The sequence below is a fragment of the Marmota marmota genome, unplaced genomic scaffold (assembly GCF_001458135.2).
Source record: "Marmota marmota marmota unplaced genomic scaffold, marMar, whole genome shotgun sequence".
Lineage (NCBI taxonomy): Eukaryota > Metazoa > Chordata > Mammalia > Rodentia > Sciuridae > Marmota > Marmota marmota.
Window position 1 is genome coordinate 2,597,345 of NW_025999932.1, and position 14,583 is coordinate 2,611,927.

The following is a 14,583-nucleotide window of genomic DNA, read 5'->3' on the forward strand; positions in this document are numbered from 1 at the left end:
TCCCTTCCTCCCTTCCTTCCCTGCCTCTCCTCTGACGCCTCTGCTTCTCCTGCAGGGGGAACGAGGTCTCCCAGGGCTACAAGGTGTCATTGGGTTTCCTGGAATGCAAGGACCCGAGGGGCCGCAGGGACCACCGGGACAGAAGGTGAGCCTGCTGTGGGGGCTAGGATGGGGCGGGTGGGTACCGCTGCTCTTCCAGGAGTGGTCACAATGGCGTCTCTGTTCTTTTCCAGGGTGACACTGGAGAACCTGGACTTCCTGGCACAAAAGGGACAAGAGTGAGTAGTCGGGCTTGAAGCTGATGCCCCATGAGGGACAAGACCTTGCAGCGTGGGGCTCACCCCAGGGTCAGAAGGTGCTGTCCTCGTTCTCCTCTCAGCCGCCCCAGTCTGTCCCCAGGGCTCAGTCGGCGCACAGTGGACGGGCTGTCGGGAGCCACAGCCCTTGCCTGCCGCTGCACGCAAGGGCACCTTGGTTTGCCTTAAACTTGCCTTTTCTCATCTGTTCTTCAAGGGTCTCTTGACAAGCTTCACTGGCGGGCGGGGCAGCTAACAATAGTCCCCAAGCCACTAGGGAAAGAACCCAGGACCCTTCCTCCCTCACAGTTTCTTGGCTCTCCTTGCTACTCCCATTCCTGGGAAGCAAGAAGGACCGTCTTTGTAAGACAGTGTTGACTAGAATGACAGGAAGACTCAGCACAGCCTCCTGCTGCTGTGCGAAGAGGGGAGTGGGTCACAGCCTGCAGGGGCACTGTCACACTGCCTGGGACTCTTGGGCAGAGCAAGGGGCAGCACCGTGGCATCCAGGAGGTGGCGGTGTGGCCTTCAGCCAGAAAGGACGGGGTGTTTCCCCGCTGTGCTGACACCCCCCGTAAACTCTTCTTCCTGGGTGTTTGTGATTTTATGAGAATTACATGGTATTTTTCAGCCTAGATGTTACAAAAGATGCAGTGAGGGTGGGTTATTTGTGCATGTTCAGGCTTGATCTTTGAAGTGGCAGGCAGCTTTCAAGGTAGAACTGTGACTGCCACCTGGTCAGTCCGCCCTCAGCAGGCTCTCCTGTCTGCTTCCTGTGCATGTTCTAAACTCCAGAGATTGGAGTGGGCTCCACTAGCCAGATGGATGGGGAAGGAGGAAAAGAAATTTCAGATCTCAACTGTAAGCTTTCTCCTCATCTTTCCAGGGACCCCCAGGAGCAGCTGGCTATCCGGGAAACCCAGGACTTCCGGTGCGTTATAGGAAATGGACTCTGCTTTTGTGTGAACTGCTTTTCCAACCTCTAAGTTTCTGTTTTGGTAATGTCTTCACTTACTCATTGCAGGGTATTCCTGGCCAAGATGGTCCCCCAGGTCCCCCAGGTATCCCGGGATGCAACGGTACCAAAGTAAGTTTATTGCTTGGGATGGGGACCCTCTCCATTGTATGCAGGTGTCTCTCACGTGGTCACAGTTGGAGCAGGTGCCTCTGTAGGACTTGTTGTATTTGGAAAGTTCCTTTCTTAAAGGTAGTTCTTCATTTGATAAGGAAATATAGTTTCCCCTTATTTAATGGACAGGAAAGAGAGAGCCTTTCTTTTTTTAGACTTTGATCCTAAGATGGCTTTTTAGCACTAAATGTATGATCAGTCACTAAAATCCAATAAGAGAATGCTGTTGTGAACCTTTGTCTCTCTCGGCTGTGCTACCAAGTGAATTTTTTGTTTCATAAAAGTAGCACCAGTGATAGAGCTTGAAAGCTGTTGGTAGGAAATTAACCACCAAGCGGAGCTTGTCTGCGGGGAGCTCAGAACTGTCACAGGCCTGGGGTGACTGATTCTCTGCCTTCCCCTAGGGAGAGAGAGGACCACTTGGGCCTCCTGGTTTGCCTGGATTCTCTGGAAATCCTGTGAGTATCAGATGGCACAAGCCAGAATGTCTTCCTCTGGGTAAAATTTCTGTTTTCATTTTATTTTTGGTGCTTATATCCTAATGCTAACGATACTTTGAGAAACGGAACTAATATCCAAACTTTCTTTTCCAGGGACCACCAGGGTTACCTGGAATGAAGGTACATCTTATCTTACTATTTCACTGTATTTGTTACAGAGAACTGTTGAAAACAGATGCCATAAAAACAGATTGACTCCAAATCACTTTAGCTGATTAATTTCCCATTAGCATGTTGTCCTAAATTCTGTTACACTGAAAGATTTCACAACGAGCAGATGTACGAACTTAAATTTCTGTCTAATGTTTAGACACTGGGTGCAGTTGCTTAGCAGGAGGTAAGCCCTGCTGAGAGGAATGGTGTGGTCAGTGTTCCTGAGGCCATCCCAGGTCACTCTCAACCTTGGACAGTCTCCCAGACCCTGTTCTTCCAGAGCCATGTCACTTGAAAGGAAGGACTTATTTGTATCCTACTCGGTCTGAGCAGCTTCTCTTATAGGCAGCCATCTTGTCCTGTGGCTCGTAACCTGGAGTCATGCAGCATGTGTCCCTAAGTGACGTGGGAAGGACCCCAGAGCCCTTAGCTCTCAGTTCTGGGCATGGCCCCCAGCCTGAGTCAAGCCTCAGCGCTCAGTCTGGTCAAGGTGGGATTCAAGGAAAGGACACCAGATCCCTCCTCCCAGAGCTCGTGAAGGCTGTGTCCCTGATGTTGGTCACGGCACTCTCTTCATCTGCCCTTGTAGGGACCTAGCAAGAGGTACCTTCATGATGACGGCTGGCCCTTCACCTTCCTGTCCCTGCCCTGCATAGGGCCTTGGCTGGCCTCTGACTGGGGCCTGCTCCCAGGTGCCCACCTGATCCTCCCTCCTCCGTCTGCGTGGCCCCCAGGATCACAGGGCAGCCCTCTGGAGCGGCCTGCACTGCTCTCCTGACTGCTGCCCGGCTAGCTCACAGGGCCACGGCATCTGTCCACATCCAGCCAGAAATCCAGGGAGACATTTCTCCTGATGGGTTTTCACTATAGAAAAATGACACGTGACGGACTCCTCTCTGCTCCTGTCTCCTCCTCTTTCCATCTCTCTCCCCTCCTCCTTCCTCTCTGCCTCCTCCTCTCCTTCCCCTTCCTCCCTTCTCTCTCTCTCGACATTGAGTGCGGTCATTTCACCCCAGCGTCTGTCACACCTCCTAGCTCGTAGCCAGCAGACCTGCAGGAGCACGTGTGCTGGTCAGGGACACCACAACGGGCACCAGTCGGGGGGTGGAGACAGGAGAGCCGGGCTCAGGAGGACCGTGCCTGTGAAGGTGTCTCCCAGGGTGCGGCTGTCTCAGCCCCAGGCTCTGGCTGTTCAGGGAGCCTGGCTGTGGAGCAGCCCCGGGAAAGGGAGGTCGGGGCAGGTGCAGCTTTGGGCTCGGGGCTTGCAAGGAGAAGCTTAGAGCTTGCCAGTAGCTCCCCTTGAGGTCCTTCCCTCATAACGTAGGGACACAGGGTGCCACTTCTCTGGTGAAGCCGTGTGTGGTCCTGTGTTTAAGAGCACCTGTGAAAGAGTGTCCTCATTACCCGTGTGTTGGGCAGGGTTCTCCAGAAAAGCAGAACCAATAGAGAGAGAAAGGGGAGAGACTGGTTTTAAGAAATGGGTTCCTGTGATGGTGGGGTGAGCATGCCCACTGTCTGCGGGGTGGGTGGCCGGCTGGACAGCAGGCAGAGTTGCTGTTGTGGTCTTGACTCCAAAGGTGGCCTTCTACAGGCAGAAGGTCCTCTTCTTACCCATGAGGGGAGCAGTTTGTTTGCTTGGGGGGGCCTTCAATTGATTGGACAATGCCCACCACATCTTGGAGGGTCATCTGCTTGGCCCAAAGTCTGCTCATCTCAGTATTAATCTTTTGTAGAAATCCCTTCCCAGCAGCATCCCAGTGGTGGTTTAACCAAGTGATGCCGCCTCGCCAAGTTGACAGATACCATTTGCCACCGTGCCCTCTCCTCAGAACACCCACGAGTCTTCCTAGCAGCAGTTCTTGTTCTGGGAGGGAGAGTCTCAGGTTGTGAGGTGCTGGCAGGGGCTGGATCCCCTCCTGTGATGGCCTCTGTCTTCGGTGCCAGCTGCAGCTGAGCTGACCTGCAGCTCTCTTTGCTGGTCACTGAGCACAGTGATGGGGACAGGTGGGCAGTTGATCTACTTCCAGCTTAGACAGAGTCTCACTCCTGGACTCGGCCCAGTCCCATCCTAGTGAAGCAAGCCTGGTGTCCGGTGGGTTTCGGGATTCTTTATGTGACCATCCGCATTTACGACACTCTCTTCTTTTGCTCTCTAGGGGGATCCAGGTGAAATACTGGGCTTGGGCTACGTGCCTGGGATGCTGCTGAAAGGGGAAAGAGGATTTCCTGGCGCCCCGGGGATTCCAGTAAGCATTATCTGAGTCACTGTGAGATGTGCTAAGTCACCTCCTGGCTGGCATGGTAACCCTTTCTCTCCTGTTGAATGATAGGGCTCGCCGGGATTGCCAGGACTGCAGGGACCCGTTGGCCCTCCAGGATCTCCTGGACTACCAGTAAGTTTTGGGCAAATGCCTCTCTGTGACAGTCATTTACAGAAAAGGTGAAGAGAGATGTGGGAATAAATAGGAAGTTAATGGCACCCCGTGTGTCCCTCTTCCTTTGGCTATGGCAGCACCAGCCTCCCTCCCATGCACAGGGTGCTGCCTCCTCTGCCCCATCCGTTCCCAGAACTGTGGGAGAGGAGGCGAATGGCGCAGTGTGTCAGGACGCCCTAGGCAGGGGGCGTGGTGCAGTCTTGGGCTGCTGGTCCCCCAGTGAGTTCTGTGGACTTAGGAAGGTGAGATCTTCCCTGGGCAACCTCGCCCCCGTGTGGGGAGCTGGACTGGGCGGCACACCGCAGGGTCTGGGGTGCACCAGGAGTGTGGACACAGACCAGCAGCCGTACTGTGCTAGGCTGTAGAGTGAGCCTCAGGCATGGCTCCTGGAGACGGCTCCCTGGCCTCCTTCACAGCTGACAAGCCTGGTGGGGGAGGAGAGGGCACAGGGTGGCAAGGTCACCGTTAGAGAGGCATATCTGCCATGTGCCATGTGCGAGGAGGGGAAGATGCACCCAATCCCTACGTGTCTTCAAGGTGCTATTCATTTCATGACAACTACCCCCGAGGAATCATTAGCTTTTGAAGATTAACACTTGTGTCTAAAGTGGAGAAGCATCCTTCCCAGATGGGGAACTCAGCTCCAGAGCGTGGCTGGTGGCTTTATGCCTTGCCCTACCTAGCTCATCCTGACACCCTCTTGGTCACCTGGTCCACGTGGCAGTGCCTCCGGTTTGGAGGTATTTCCACCCCTGTTAATAATTGCTGTGGCCAGATTCTGGCTATTTTCAAAGTTGTGCACTTCTGCAGCACAGCAAAGACACTTCACAAATAGTGTCTCATGTTCTCCACAGAATCTTAGGATAACTCCAGCACAGAGGATTTAATAATGACCAGGGTTGTGAATCATATTAATAAAATTCTCTCTCTTACAGGGCCCCCCGGGTCCTCCTGGGCCTCCAGGTGAAAAGGTAAGTGTCTCTTCATCTGTTGTCCTTGGCCTCAGTGTGAGATCATCGTGGAGTTGTCGTACTTTTATCCACCGACCTGTTTGGTCATCTGTCATCCATCCTTCATGCGTTATCTTTCTACCTTTTCTGTCGTCTGTCCATCGTCCACCGGTGCACCTCTTCCTCCTTCTACCCATCCCTTAGTTGTTGTCTTGGATTCTCTTAGTTTGATTTTTCCCTTAGTTTTCTAAAGCCAGAGTTTTAAAAACTTAAATTTTAGAAGTTATTTGTATAGTTCTTTCTCAATATACTTGTTTGAGCCTTTCCATCACCTCTTTCTGGGAGAGGTTGTGGTAGTTGAGGTCAAAGCTGCTGCCTGATGTCCACTGTCTGGACAAAGTGGCAGGCCTAATAACAAAGCCTAATTTTCAATCAACAGGGGCAAATGGGCTCAAGTTTTCAAGGACCAAAAGGTGACAAGGTGAGTACATGGTGCTTGGTCTGTCCCTTGTTTAAGGCCACAGCTCTGAGATTGGCAGAATTTCTACTTCTGCATCAACTTTTGAACCCTATGACCATTGTTCCTCTTCTCTGCAGGTTTTTGAGTTCTGTAGGGTTTTGCTTAAACTGTCAGAATAGTAGGTGTACTCCAGGTTACTGCACGAGGCAGGCCTGTTGCAGAGGTCTGTGTGTGGTCCCACGAGAAGAGTGTACTGAGGCTGTCTGTTGGGAAGCTCTGTACACGGGCATCAGTCATAGTGTTCTTGTCAGTGATGAAACCCCAACACTTAGGACATGATTTAGTAGCACAACTCTGTGAAGCCCTGCAATGATGAAGGCCACTGTAGGACAGGGAGGAGAAGTCAGAGTTGGCAGGTGGGTCCTTCTCCAGGGCAGTGGGCGTGGAGGAAGAATGCTCTGGAGGCAGGGAGGCTCAGATGGACAGGCAGATTTCTCCTGGGAAGAGGAGAGAAAACTGTGGGCCTCTGAGCCTCTCCTGTCCTCTGCAGCAATGTCCCTGGTCAGACCAATGAGACGGGCACCAGTCTAGGGGATTCTGTAGTTGCTGCAGCTGGCCTGCCTCCAGGGATATGCGAGTGGGCATGGTGGCCACCTGGGCACTAGACACGGGGCCTGGCCAGAGCGGGTCACGCAGTTGGTTCTGCTTTTCTCCTCCATACCTTTTGGCTCTGTCATTGCATGAACCTCACAATAAAATGACCCTGAAATTCATGCCATTGGGGGTCTTTGGACTTCCCTCACCGTCTGTTGGATTCCTCTGATTTCTGAGTATAGCCAGCTGTCAGGCTGCTTTGGAAGCAGATTCCGAGGGTTCTCACGTTTTTGCCTTACCTAAAGATGGCTCCTCTCTGGACAAGCTGTTAGGCAGCCTGCAGCCTCTCCTTGGTGCCCTCTAAATGCAGCATGCACCCTGCAGCGGCTGCATGCACAGGTGTGTCTGCAGGTGTTCAGCTCCTGACCCTGGGCACAGGCGGCCTGGCTGTGGACCTGCCACCCCAGGCTCCTAGTGCAGCCACCGCAGAGGCAAGGCTGCAGTGGAGCAGAAGACTGTCATGTTTTAAGATCAGCTGCTTCTCTGTAGGCCTTTATCCTCACACCCTGTGTTCTCCCTTCTCATGTAGTTATTTTCATGCCTAATTAATCCCCGGCTTTTACTTGAACAGGGTGACCAAGGTGTCAGTGGGCCTCCCGGGATGCCAGGACAGGCACAAGTTAAAGAAAAAGGGGACTTTGCCCCGACGGGAGAAAAGGTACGTCTGGGCTGGCCCTGCAGGTGCTTGCTAACCCAGGGTAAGTCCCAAGGGAGAAAGACATCAAGTCGTGATCCAGTGTCTCCCACCGTTGACCTTTGACCTGGAAAGCAGATTTCCAGGAGCCCTGCTCCATCCAAGCAGCAGCTCTGTGGTAGAGGCGGGGCCCGGGTGCAGCTGCCTCAGGGAACATGTTGGGGGCTGCCAGGGGGTAGGAGGGGGTCCAGCTGAGGGACAGAGGAGGCATGGCAAGTCCCTCTGGGCCAGGCAGGGTGGCCTCTGCCCTGGCGACACCATAACTCAGGTAGAGCTGGGGAGGGAACGTAGGAGACACCATGCGTTGATTTGTTCCGGAGGCAGAGAAAGGGTTTTTCTTCTCATGTGTTTGACGTCATCTGTAGAAAGCTGGTAAAGCCATTAGAAAGTCCTGACCCCTCTCTCTCTGCCCCTCTCTGAATTCTTTTAGGGTCAAAAAGGTGAACCTGGATTTCAGGTAAATTCCCCATTCCTGTCTATCATTTAGATTTTTATAGTGTTAAAGTTTATCTTTCCTCTGCCTGAGCCGTGTGCTGGTGAGTGCCATGAGCTTACCTGCTTCTCTTTTTGCTCTTTTAGGGGATACCAGGGATTGGCGAGAAGGGCGAACCCGGAAAGCCCGGGCCTCGGGTACGTGATTTGGTGCCCTGTCCTCTTCACTGTACACCCTTCCCCTTCCTGTCCTAGAGCGCACAAGCAGGGGACAGAAGGTCGTGCGGGACCTTTGTGTGTCCCCTCTCTTGGAAGGCTGGGGCTTCGGCACCACTGGGGCAGGCAGCCCGGGCGGAAGGAGGCTTTGGGAGAGGCCCACAGCCCCTGGGACCTGCCGCATGGACAGAGCAGGGGCTTGGCTTCCTTTGTGGCTGGTTCTGGTGCCAGTTCTGAGACCCAGAGCCCAGGTTGTGCATGCTTAGCCCCAAGCCCCTCCGGCTGACAGTATCCTCCCTTCACGAGGCAGGGACGGGCACTGCCTAGCTGTCTGTTCCTGGGCCCCTGCAGAACCCTGGGGAGAGCCCATGGGGCAGCCCCGCACGGTAGCCTCAGTACCAGGCTGGTGGGAAGAGTCCTGGTGTTGGCCTGGCTGCCAGCGCACTGGACCTTAGACCTGTCGCCAGGCTGGCTCTGCCTTGGGAACTGAAACACCCTCCTGCCAGGGTGACTTCCCCAGCCATTCCCCCACCGCCCAGCCGCCATCACCGAGGCACTGCGGCCACACGGAACCTTCTCCCCGGGTTAGTCCTGGTTATTATTCACGAAACACTAATGTCCACATCTTTACAGGGAAAACCTGGAAAAGATGGTGACAAAGGAGAGAGAGGGAGTCCGGTAAGTATTGCTCTGCGGCTTCTGAAGGCACAGGAGCTCTTCTCCTTCACTCAATGACCTTGTCACTGTCCTCTCCCTCCAGGGCTTTCCTGGCGAGCCAGGGTACCCAGGACTCCCCGGCCCACAGGGCCCTCAGGTATGTGGTGACGCTGTTAGTTTTGACCTTCATTGTGTAGTTCAGCTTGGACAGAGCAGGGCTTGGCTTCCCTTTTCCCTAGAATATAGAACTCTGTTCCCAAAGGAGAAAAACAGGTCTCTCTCCCATGTGGGTAAAAATAAACTTTTTAGTGATTTTCTTGGTGATCGTGAAAGTTTTAAAGAAAAAAAAAATATAAAATGTTCCACTTGAAGTTTCTATGTCTTAGTTTATAGAGATAATTTTTCCCGATTATGAAGCCAGAGAAAATGCGGGAGGGTGTAGTGGACAAAAGAAAGCATATTGTCCCTCCAGCACTCAGAGACGCCGATGGCTGGTGTTCTTCTGTGCACCCACACCTTGTACAAGAAGGCGTCGAGCGTCTTCTCTGTCGACTCGTTGACACTCAGTGACACGTCAGCATTCCTGAACGCAGCCTCACATCTTCTGGTGCATGGGATTTAGGCCATGTCTAAATTTTCATCTTTGCCAGTAGTTTGGGCCGCTTCTCTGATCATGAATTCCATCATGAATTCCTGAAAGTGTAATCTGGGGTCTCCATGAAGACTCTTATTTCCCCCGAAACTTTACAAAATGCCATCGTGTGCCCCAGAAGAACTCCTGCAGCAGGGCCCTGTGGTTGGCCAGCCGGTTGTTTTCCATCTCTGAGAGCAGAACAAATGAGGGACTGCTTCATTTTCCTCTTTTAGTCGTGCTACTCTACTGAAATAGGATAAAGAAATGTTTGTCACTAACAATGAGTGACAACCTAGGGAGACACCCTTAAGGTTTATTGTTGAGGCCAGGAGCAAAAGGGAAAGGCCTTGACTGGAATTTTTTGAGAAAGTCAAATCCTATAGATTTTAAATGTTTGGAATATAGCAGCTAGTTGTTCCCCCTCCCTCTGGTGCAGGGGGGAAACCCAGGACTCATGTGTGCTAAGCCCCCATTCTACCCGAGCTTCACCCCCCACCCAGGAGCTGGAATATTGTTAAAGTGCTGTGGATATTTCAAAATCTCTTGTATTCTCTTAATGCTAAAGCATTCAATTCTAGTTTAATGCTTAAGTTTTATATGTTAGTTTAAAAGGAAAAACATGTACATTTATGGTAGGATATATCACATATATATATGTATTTCGTAGGACTTTCTAAAATTTTACTGTGATATTTACACGAGAACAGTTAGGTGTGAAAGTTTATTTAGGATTTTCATCTAATGTAGATTAAATTAAGCCTTCAAATGATCAGAAGTTATTCACCAATGTTTTCAATGATGACTAGATTTTTTTATTCTGACTTCCAATGCAAATTTAGATAATCTTGCACATAAAAACCTCATATTAAATGATTGAAGAAAATACATTTAGATATCATGCTTTCATATCATTTCATTTAATTTCTTTTTTGGCTTTTGGAAAAACTATTGCATGGTAACTTAGCCTCCAATGAACTCTGTTCAGGCTCTCTGAGGGAGCACGTGGTCAGTGGTCAGAGGGGCGAATACCCCGCTCTGTGGCCAGGGGCGTAGTTAGCCTTCCGCTGTGTTCTGTAGAAATCTCTGTTCCCATGTGTCACATGTACTTGAAGCAGCGAGAGATGTGTTTGTGTCTTATGCCGGTCTCAGAGTGCACTAGGCTGACCACCCTGGGACCGGCCGAGGATAGGACCATGTTTTTAGCGCCCTGAGGCCCACACTCAGTCTCACTAGAGAGAAGCCTTGGGCGCTGCCCTCTGTGGACCCTCTGTGGAGTGAAGACAGGCAGTTCAATTATTTTTTCTTTGTAGGGAGACAAAGGTGAAGCCGGTCCTCCGGGCCCCCCTGGAATTGTGAGTAACCACTGTCTGCTGGCCTGGGGGGTGATTTTCCAGGGGTGGTGACACAGGGCAAGCTGCCACCATGCCTAGCATTTTACGTGAAGTAGCTGCATGTCACTTGAAACTTCCTCAGAATTTCTATTGTGCTGTTTCATTGGGTTTTGAAAATTTCTACATATTCTTAAACCTCTGGAAATGAAAAGGTTCGAATATGGATAAGAATATTAGTGACATATTTTGAAATCTTTTGGTTTGGAATTGTCCATGAAGGAAGAGAGAGACAATGTCCTGTGGTACTGGGGATGGAACCCAGGGCCTCAGGCAAGTGTCCTGCCATGGAGCTACATCCCAGCCCACTTAAGGGAAATCTTAAAAGAGAAACAGATGGCCGGTCACCTGGCCGTCCACGCGGGCAGCCTTGCTTCTGCAGTGGCACTGCACTCCTGGCTGGTTTCCACACAGCTGCAGTCGCAGTGTGTGACTGTCCTGGAAAGGAGCAGGGCATGCGGGCCTCTGTCGGGGGCTGCGGGCGAGGCCTCTTTCCTCAGGCTGCTTCTCCGGCAGTGGGATCATCCTCCAAGGCGTGCCTGGCTCCCTCTGTCCTTCTACGCATTTCTGTGGCTCTGACGTCACGTTTGTGACTGCCGTGGTGGCGGGCACTGAGGGTCTGGTTCACCTCAGCCCCACAGGCACATCTTACTTAGTTTTCTTTTTAATAAAGGTTTTTTCTTCATTGATTTTTAATCGACACATAAAAATTGTGAACGCTTCTGGCGTACAGCGTGTTTTCATATGTGCAGAAGTTGTGGAATGGCAACAAGCTGTTTAACAGCATCTTAAAAACAAAGTCCGTTCACTTAATGGACACAGAGGAATCATATTTCAGTGGTGATGTGCAGTGTTTGAACTGCCATTTCCCTGAATGTACTTTAGAATTTCTTCTTCTTAATGAGGCCAACGGTGACTTCTTCCTGGCCGGTTTCCCTTTGGCTTTAAGGAATGGCGCACTTTGGGTCTTTAAAAAGGAAAAAGCAGAAACCCTCTTCTAGTAAAAACGTGTGTTCCTGATCCGTGGTCTGCGGGGCTAAAGGGCGAGCCCCTGACGGTGCCCAGCAGAGCAGATGCCACACCTGCGCCTTGAATGACATTGCTCATTCCCTGGTGCTGTGGGGACCTGCCCAGGGGAGGAGAGCTGCTGGGTGGCTTCTCTGTGACCCGCTCTTGGCCTGACGTTCATCCAGGGCTCAAGACCCCCCCGCCCCACACACTGCCACTGCGTCTTAGCTTTTGTATTTCTTGAAGTCATGCACAGGAGGTTAATTTCTTCACATACCAGTATATAATCCAAGGCCAGCCCGCTTACCCACGGGGATCTTTTCTTCTTTGATGCAGGTTATAGGCACAGGACCTCTGGGAGAAAAAGGGGAGCGAGGCTACCCAGGGGCTCCCGGGCTGAGAGGAGAGCCAGGCCCGAAAGGTAGAGTCTTGCCTTTGCCCTCCCTCCTCCTCCCCCTCCCTTCTCCTCCCCCTCCTTCCTCCTCCTCTTCTCTCTCTCTGCATGGCTTTTTCTCCTTTTGAAAACAATTGCGCCCCTTGTAGGGCTGTCTGGTGACCTGCCTTCTCCAGGTCCCTATCTCAGTGTCACATGGGGGACACAGACTCCCTTTTCCATATGCAGCGTGGTCTTCCTCCAGGGGATGCTTGGTGGGCCAGTCTGTCCCCATGTCCCTGGAGCGTGGAGGCCCCGGCCGGGAAATGGGAAAGAGTGAGCACCTCTTACATTGTTCCTCTCTTTCTCTTTCAAGGTTACCCGGGATTACAAGGCCAGCCGGGCCCTCCAGGTAAGTCCTTCCCTGCCCGTCTGTGGCCCAGGTGTGTGCCTCCTCTGTGGTTTGCAGTGTACATGCCTATCATGCACCTTAGATGTGTGTGTAGAACACGTAGCAATGTTCATACATGGTTTTCTGTCTTGAAAACAGAATGTGCTGCTAGATAAGTGTTTGCAGATTGGCATGTGGTTCATGGATGTGCATGCCATGGATGGGACCCCTGTGTGTCCCTGGAGACCCTGGCCTCCCTCTCAGCTCTGCTCTGAGGCAGGCCTTCCCACCTGGTCCCTGCTCCCATGGACATCCCTCGCTCACCAGGGCCCTGGTCCCAGCAGGACACATCTCTTCCGGAGCACTTTGCTCCCCTTCCTTTCTCTGGAACTCATCACTTGGAGACCAGGGCAGGGTGGCCCCCATCCAGCTGCTCTCGTTGCCTGTCTTGCTATTCCCCGAGTTCCTCCAAGCTCTTTCCTGCATGCCAGGTTGCGAGTCCCAGGCAACTGTACTTTCCTCCAGCAGGTGCTGGGTCCAGGCGCGTGCTCACATGAGCGGCCCTGAGCAGGGACCCCAGTGTCTGAGGGGCAGTCCCCTGCCCTGCAGTTCCTGCCTGCTGAGGCCCATGGCCTGGATGCTCTGCTTCATTGGCTTTTGGTTTATTCTTATCCTCTGTGTTTGTCATTTCATTTCCCCCTCTGGCAGTTCTAAGTTCTTGCAGGGTCCCCTTTTCCTCTGTGGGAACAACGGAATCCTGGCTCCAGGGCCTTCACCTCTCTAGGGACACTGTGCATCTCCTTAGCACCTTCGCTTTCCTCTGTGTGCAGCCACTGTCTTCACTTTGACCCGGGAACCCGTCCCTTCCCGTGCGGTGCTTGCTCTTCAGGTCCAGTTACTAACACCTATTCATCTCTTGATCAGACTTTTGAAAACATTTGCTGAAATCGCTCTGCCTGGAGATGCATTATTCCACCCTCCCAGCCACTGCCCTCCCCTCACTGCAGAACCTGCTGGTCTTGGACACTGTGGGTTGCTGTCACACCCCATTACTGACCTCCCTCGCACCCCGATTTCCATCTGGCTGAGCACTGGTTTCTCTTTCTTGAGAGCTGCTTCCTCCAGCTAGGGCACTGGCTGCTGGGCTCAGACCCCATGGCCTCTGTCCTTCCGGCTCTCCCACTTTGGGTCTTCTCACCGTGCTGAAGTCCACCATGGTAGGACCGCTTCCCCTTCCCAGCCCACTTGCCTCTCTGCTCTGTCCAGTGCTCATGCCGAATTTTCCCTCTGCTCCAGATACCAGCTCTTTCCCCACCAGGACAGTTGGGTCTCATCATGGGTGGCCTCCTGGGCCTCAGTTCCCTCCAGCCTCCTGTGGCGGCCTTCTTGACCTCCACAGGCTGGTGCACCCCACCCTCACACTGCAGTGGTGCCTGAACTTGACTTTGCACATTCAGATCACCTCGCCACTTTGATTTTGAACCTCTTGTGGAGCCAGAGGAAGTTACTTGTCTTTAACTGTCAAGCTAGCTGCTGTCCCCTTGGTCTCTGTCCATTTCTTTGATTGATGGCATTTTTATGCACTTCTCCATATAGAGCTGGGAACGATTTTTGCATTAAAGAAACTTGCAGGTTTTACCTCCGTGTACCGAGTCCTTTTCCTAGGGTTAAGTGGGCTGTCCGCGTCTGCGGAAGGCACCCTGCCAGCTCACTGGTCTGCTTGTCTAGAGCAGCTCCCCTCTCAGTGATGTGCAGTGTCCTTTGACCTTGGACGTATTGAGGAAGCCGTGTGTGCAGGGGTGTGGGACGCCCTGCGACAACTTACACGCGATTCTGTGCTGATTTTAGGCTTCCCTGTACCTGGACAGCCTGGTGCTCCTGGCTTCCCTGGAGAAAGAGGAGAAAAAGGAGACCGAGGATATCCAGGAACATCTTTGCCAGGGCTGAGCGGAAAGGATGGAGTCCCAGGCCCCCCAGGTCTCCCGGGACCCCCTGGGCAGCCAGGACACACAAGTAAGTTCCCTCAGGGATGGTGTCACTCATGTCCAGCCAGTTACCAGGAGGCGGTTGTGACTGCTCCCAGATCTAGAGTGTCAGGCCAGGGCTCAGGTGACCAACCATGGCTTAATTATTTATTCTCCACTTAGACAGCTTTGGGGATTAACCCTGCTACCAAAAGGAATTGTTAAAATAAAAAATAAAAATGGCTAAAA

General features: G+C 52.4%; 1 protein-coding gene across 2 annotated transcripts in view; it reads left to right on the forward strand.

Moving 5' to 3' along the window:
- Col4a1 (collagen type IV alpha 1 chain) overlaps positions 1–14,583 on the forward strand; it is a 130,201-nt gene that overhangs the window by 75,434 nt on the left and 40,184 nt on the right. For both annotated transcript variants that reach the window (XM_015484080.2, XM_048800625.1), the window contains exons 3-21: positions 56–145; positions 234–278; positions 1,183–1,227; positions 1,321–1,383; positions 1,830–1,883; positions 2,019–2,045; positions 4,235–4,324; positions 4,409–4,471; positions 5,449–5,484; positions 5,903–5,944; positions 7,149–7,235; positions 7,702–7,728; positions 7,851–7,901; positions 8,553–8,597; positions 8,680–8,733; positions 10,521–10,562; positions 11,943–12,027; positions 12,356–12,391; positions 14,219–14,383. In XM_015484080.2, the coding sequence (XP_015339566.1) occupies positions 56–145; positions 234–278; positions 1,183–1,227; positions 1,321–1,383; positions 1,830–1,883; positions 2,019–2,045; positions 4,235–4,324; positions 4,409–4,471; positions 5,449–5,484; positions 5,903–5,944; positions 7,149–7,235; positions 7,702–7,728; positions 7,851–7,901; positions 8,553–8,597; positions 8,680–8,733; positions 10,521–10,562; positions 11,943–12,027; positions 12,356–12,391; positions 14,219–14,383 (1,147 nt within the window). The remainder of the gene's footprint in view (positions 1–55; positions 146–233; positions 279–1,182; positions 1,228–1,320; positions 1,384–1,829; positions 1,884–2,018; positions 2,046–4,234; positions 4,325–4,408; positions 4,472–5,448; positions 5,485–5,902; positions 5,945–7,148; positions 7,236–7,701; positions 7,729–7,850; positions 7,902–8,552; positions 8,598–8,679; positions 8,734–10,520; positions 10,563–11,942; positions 12,028–12,355; positions 12,392–14,218; positions 14,384–14,583) is intronic.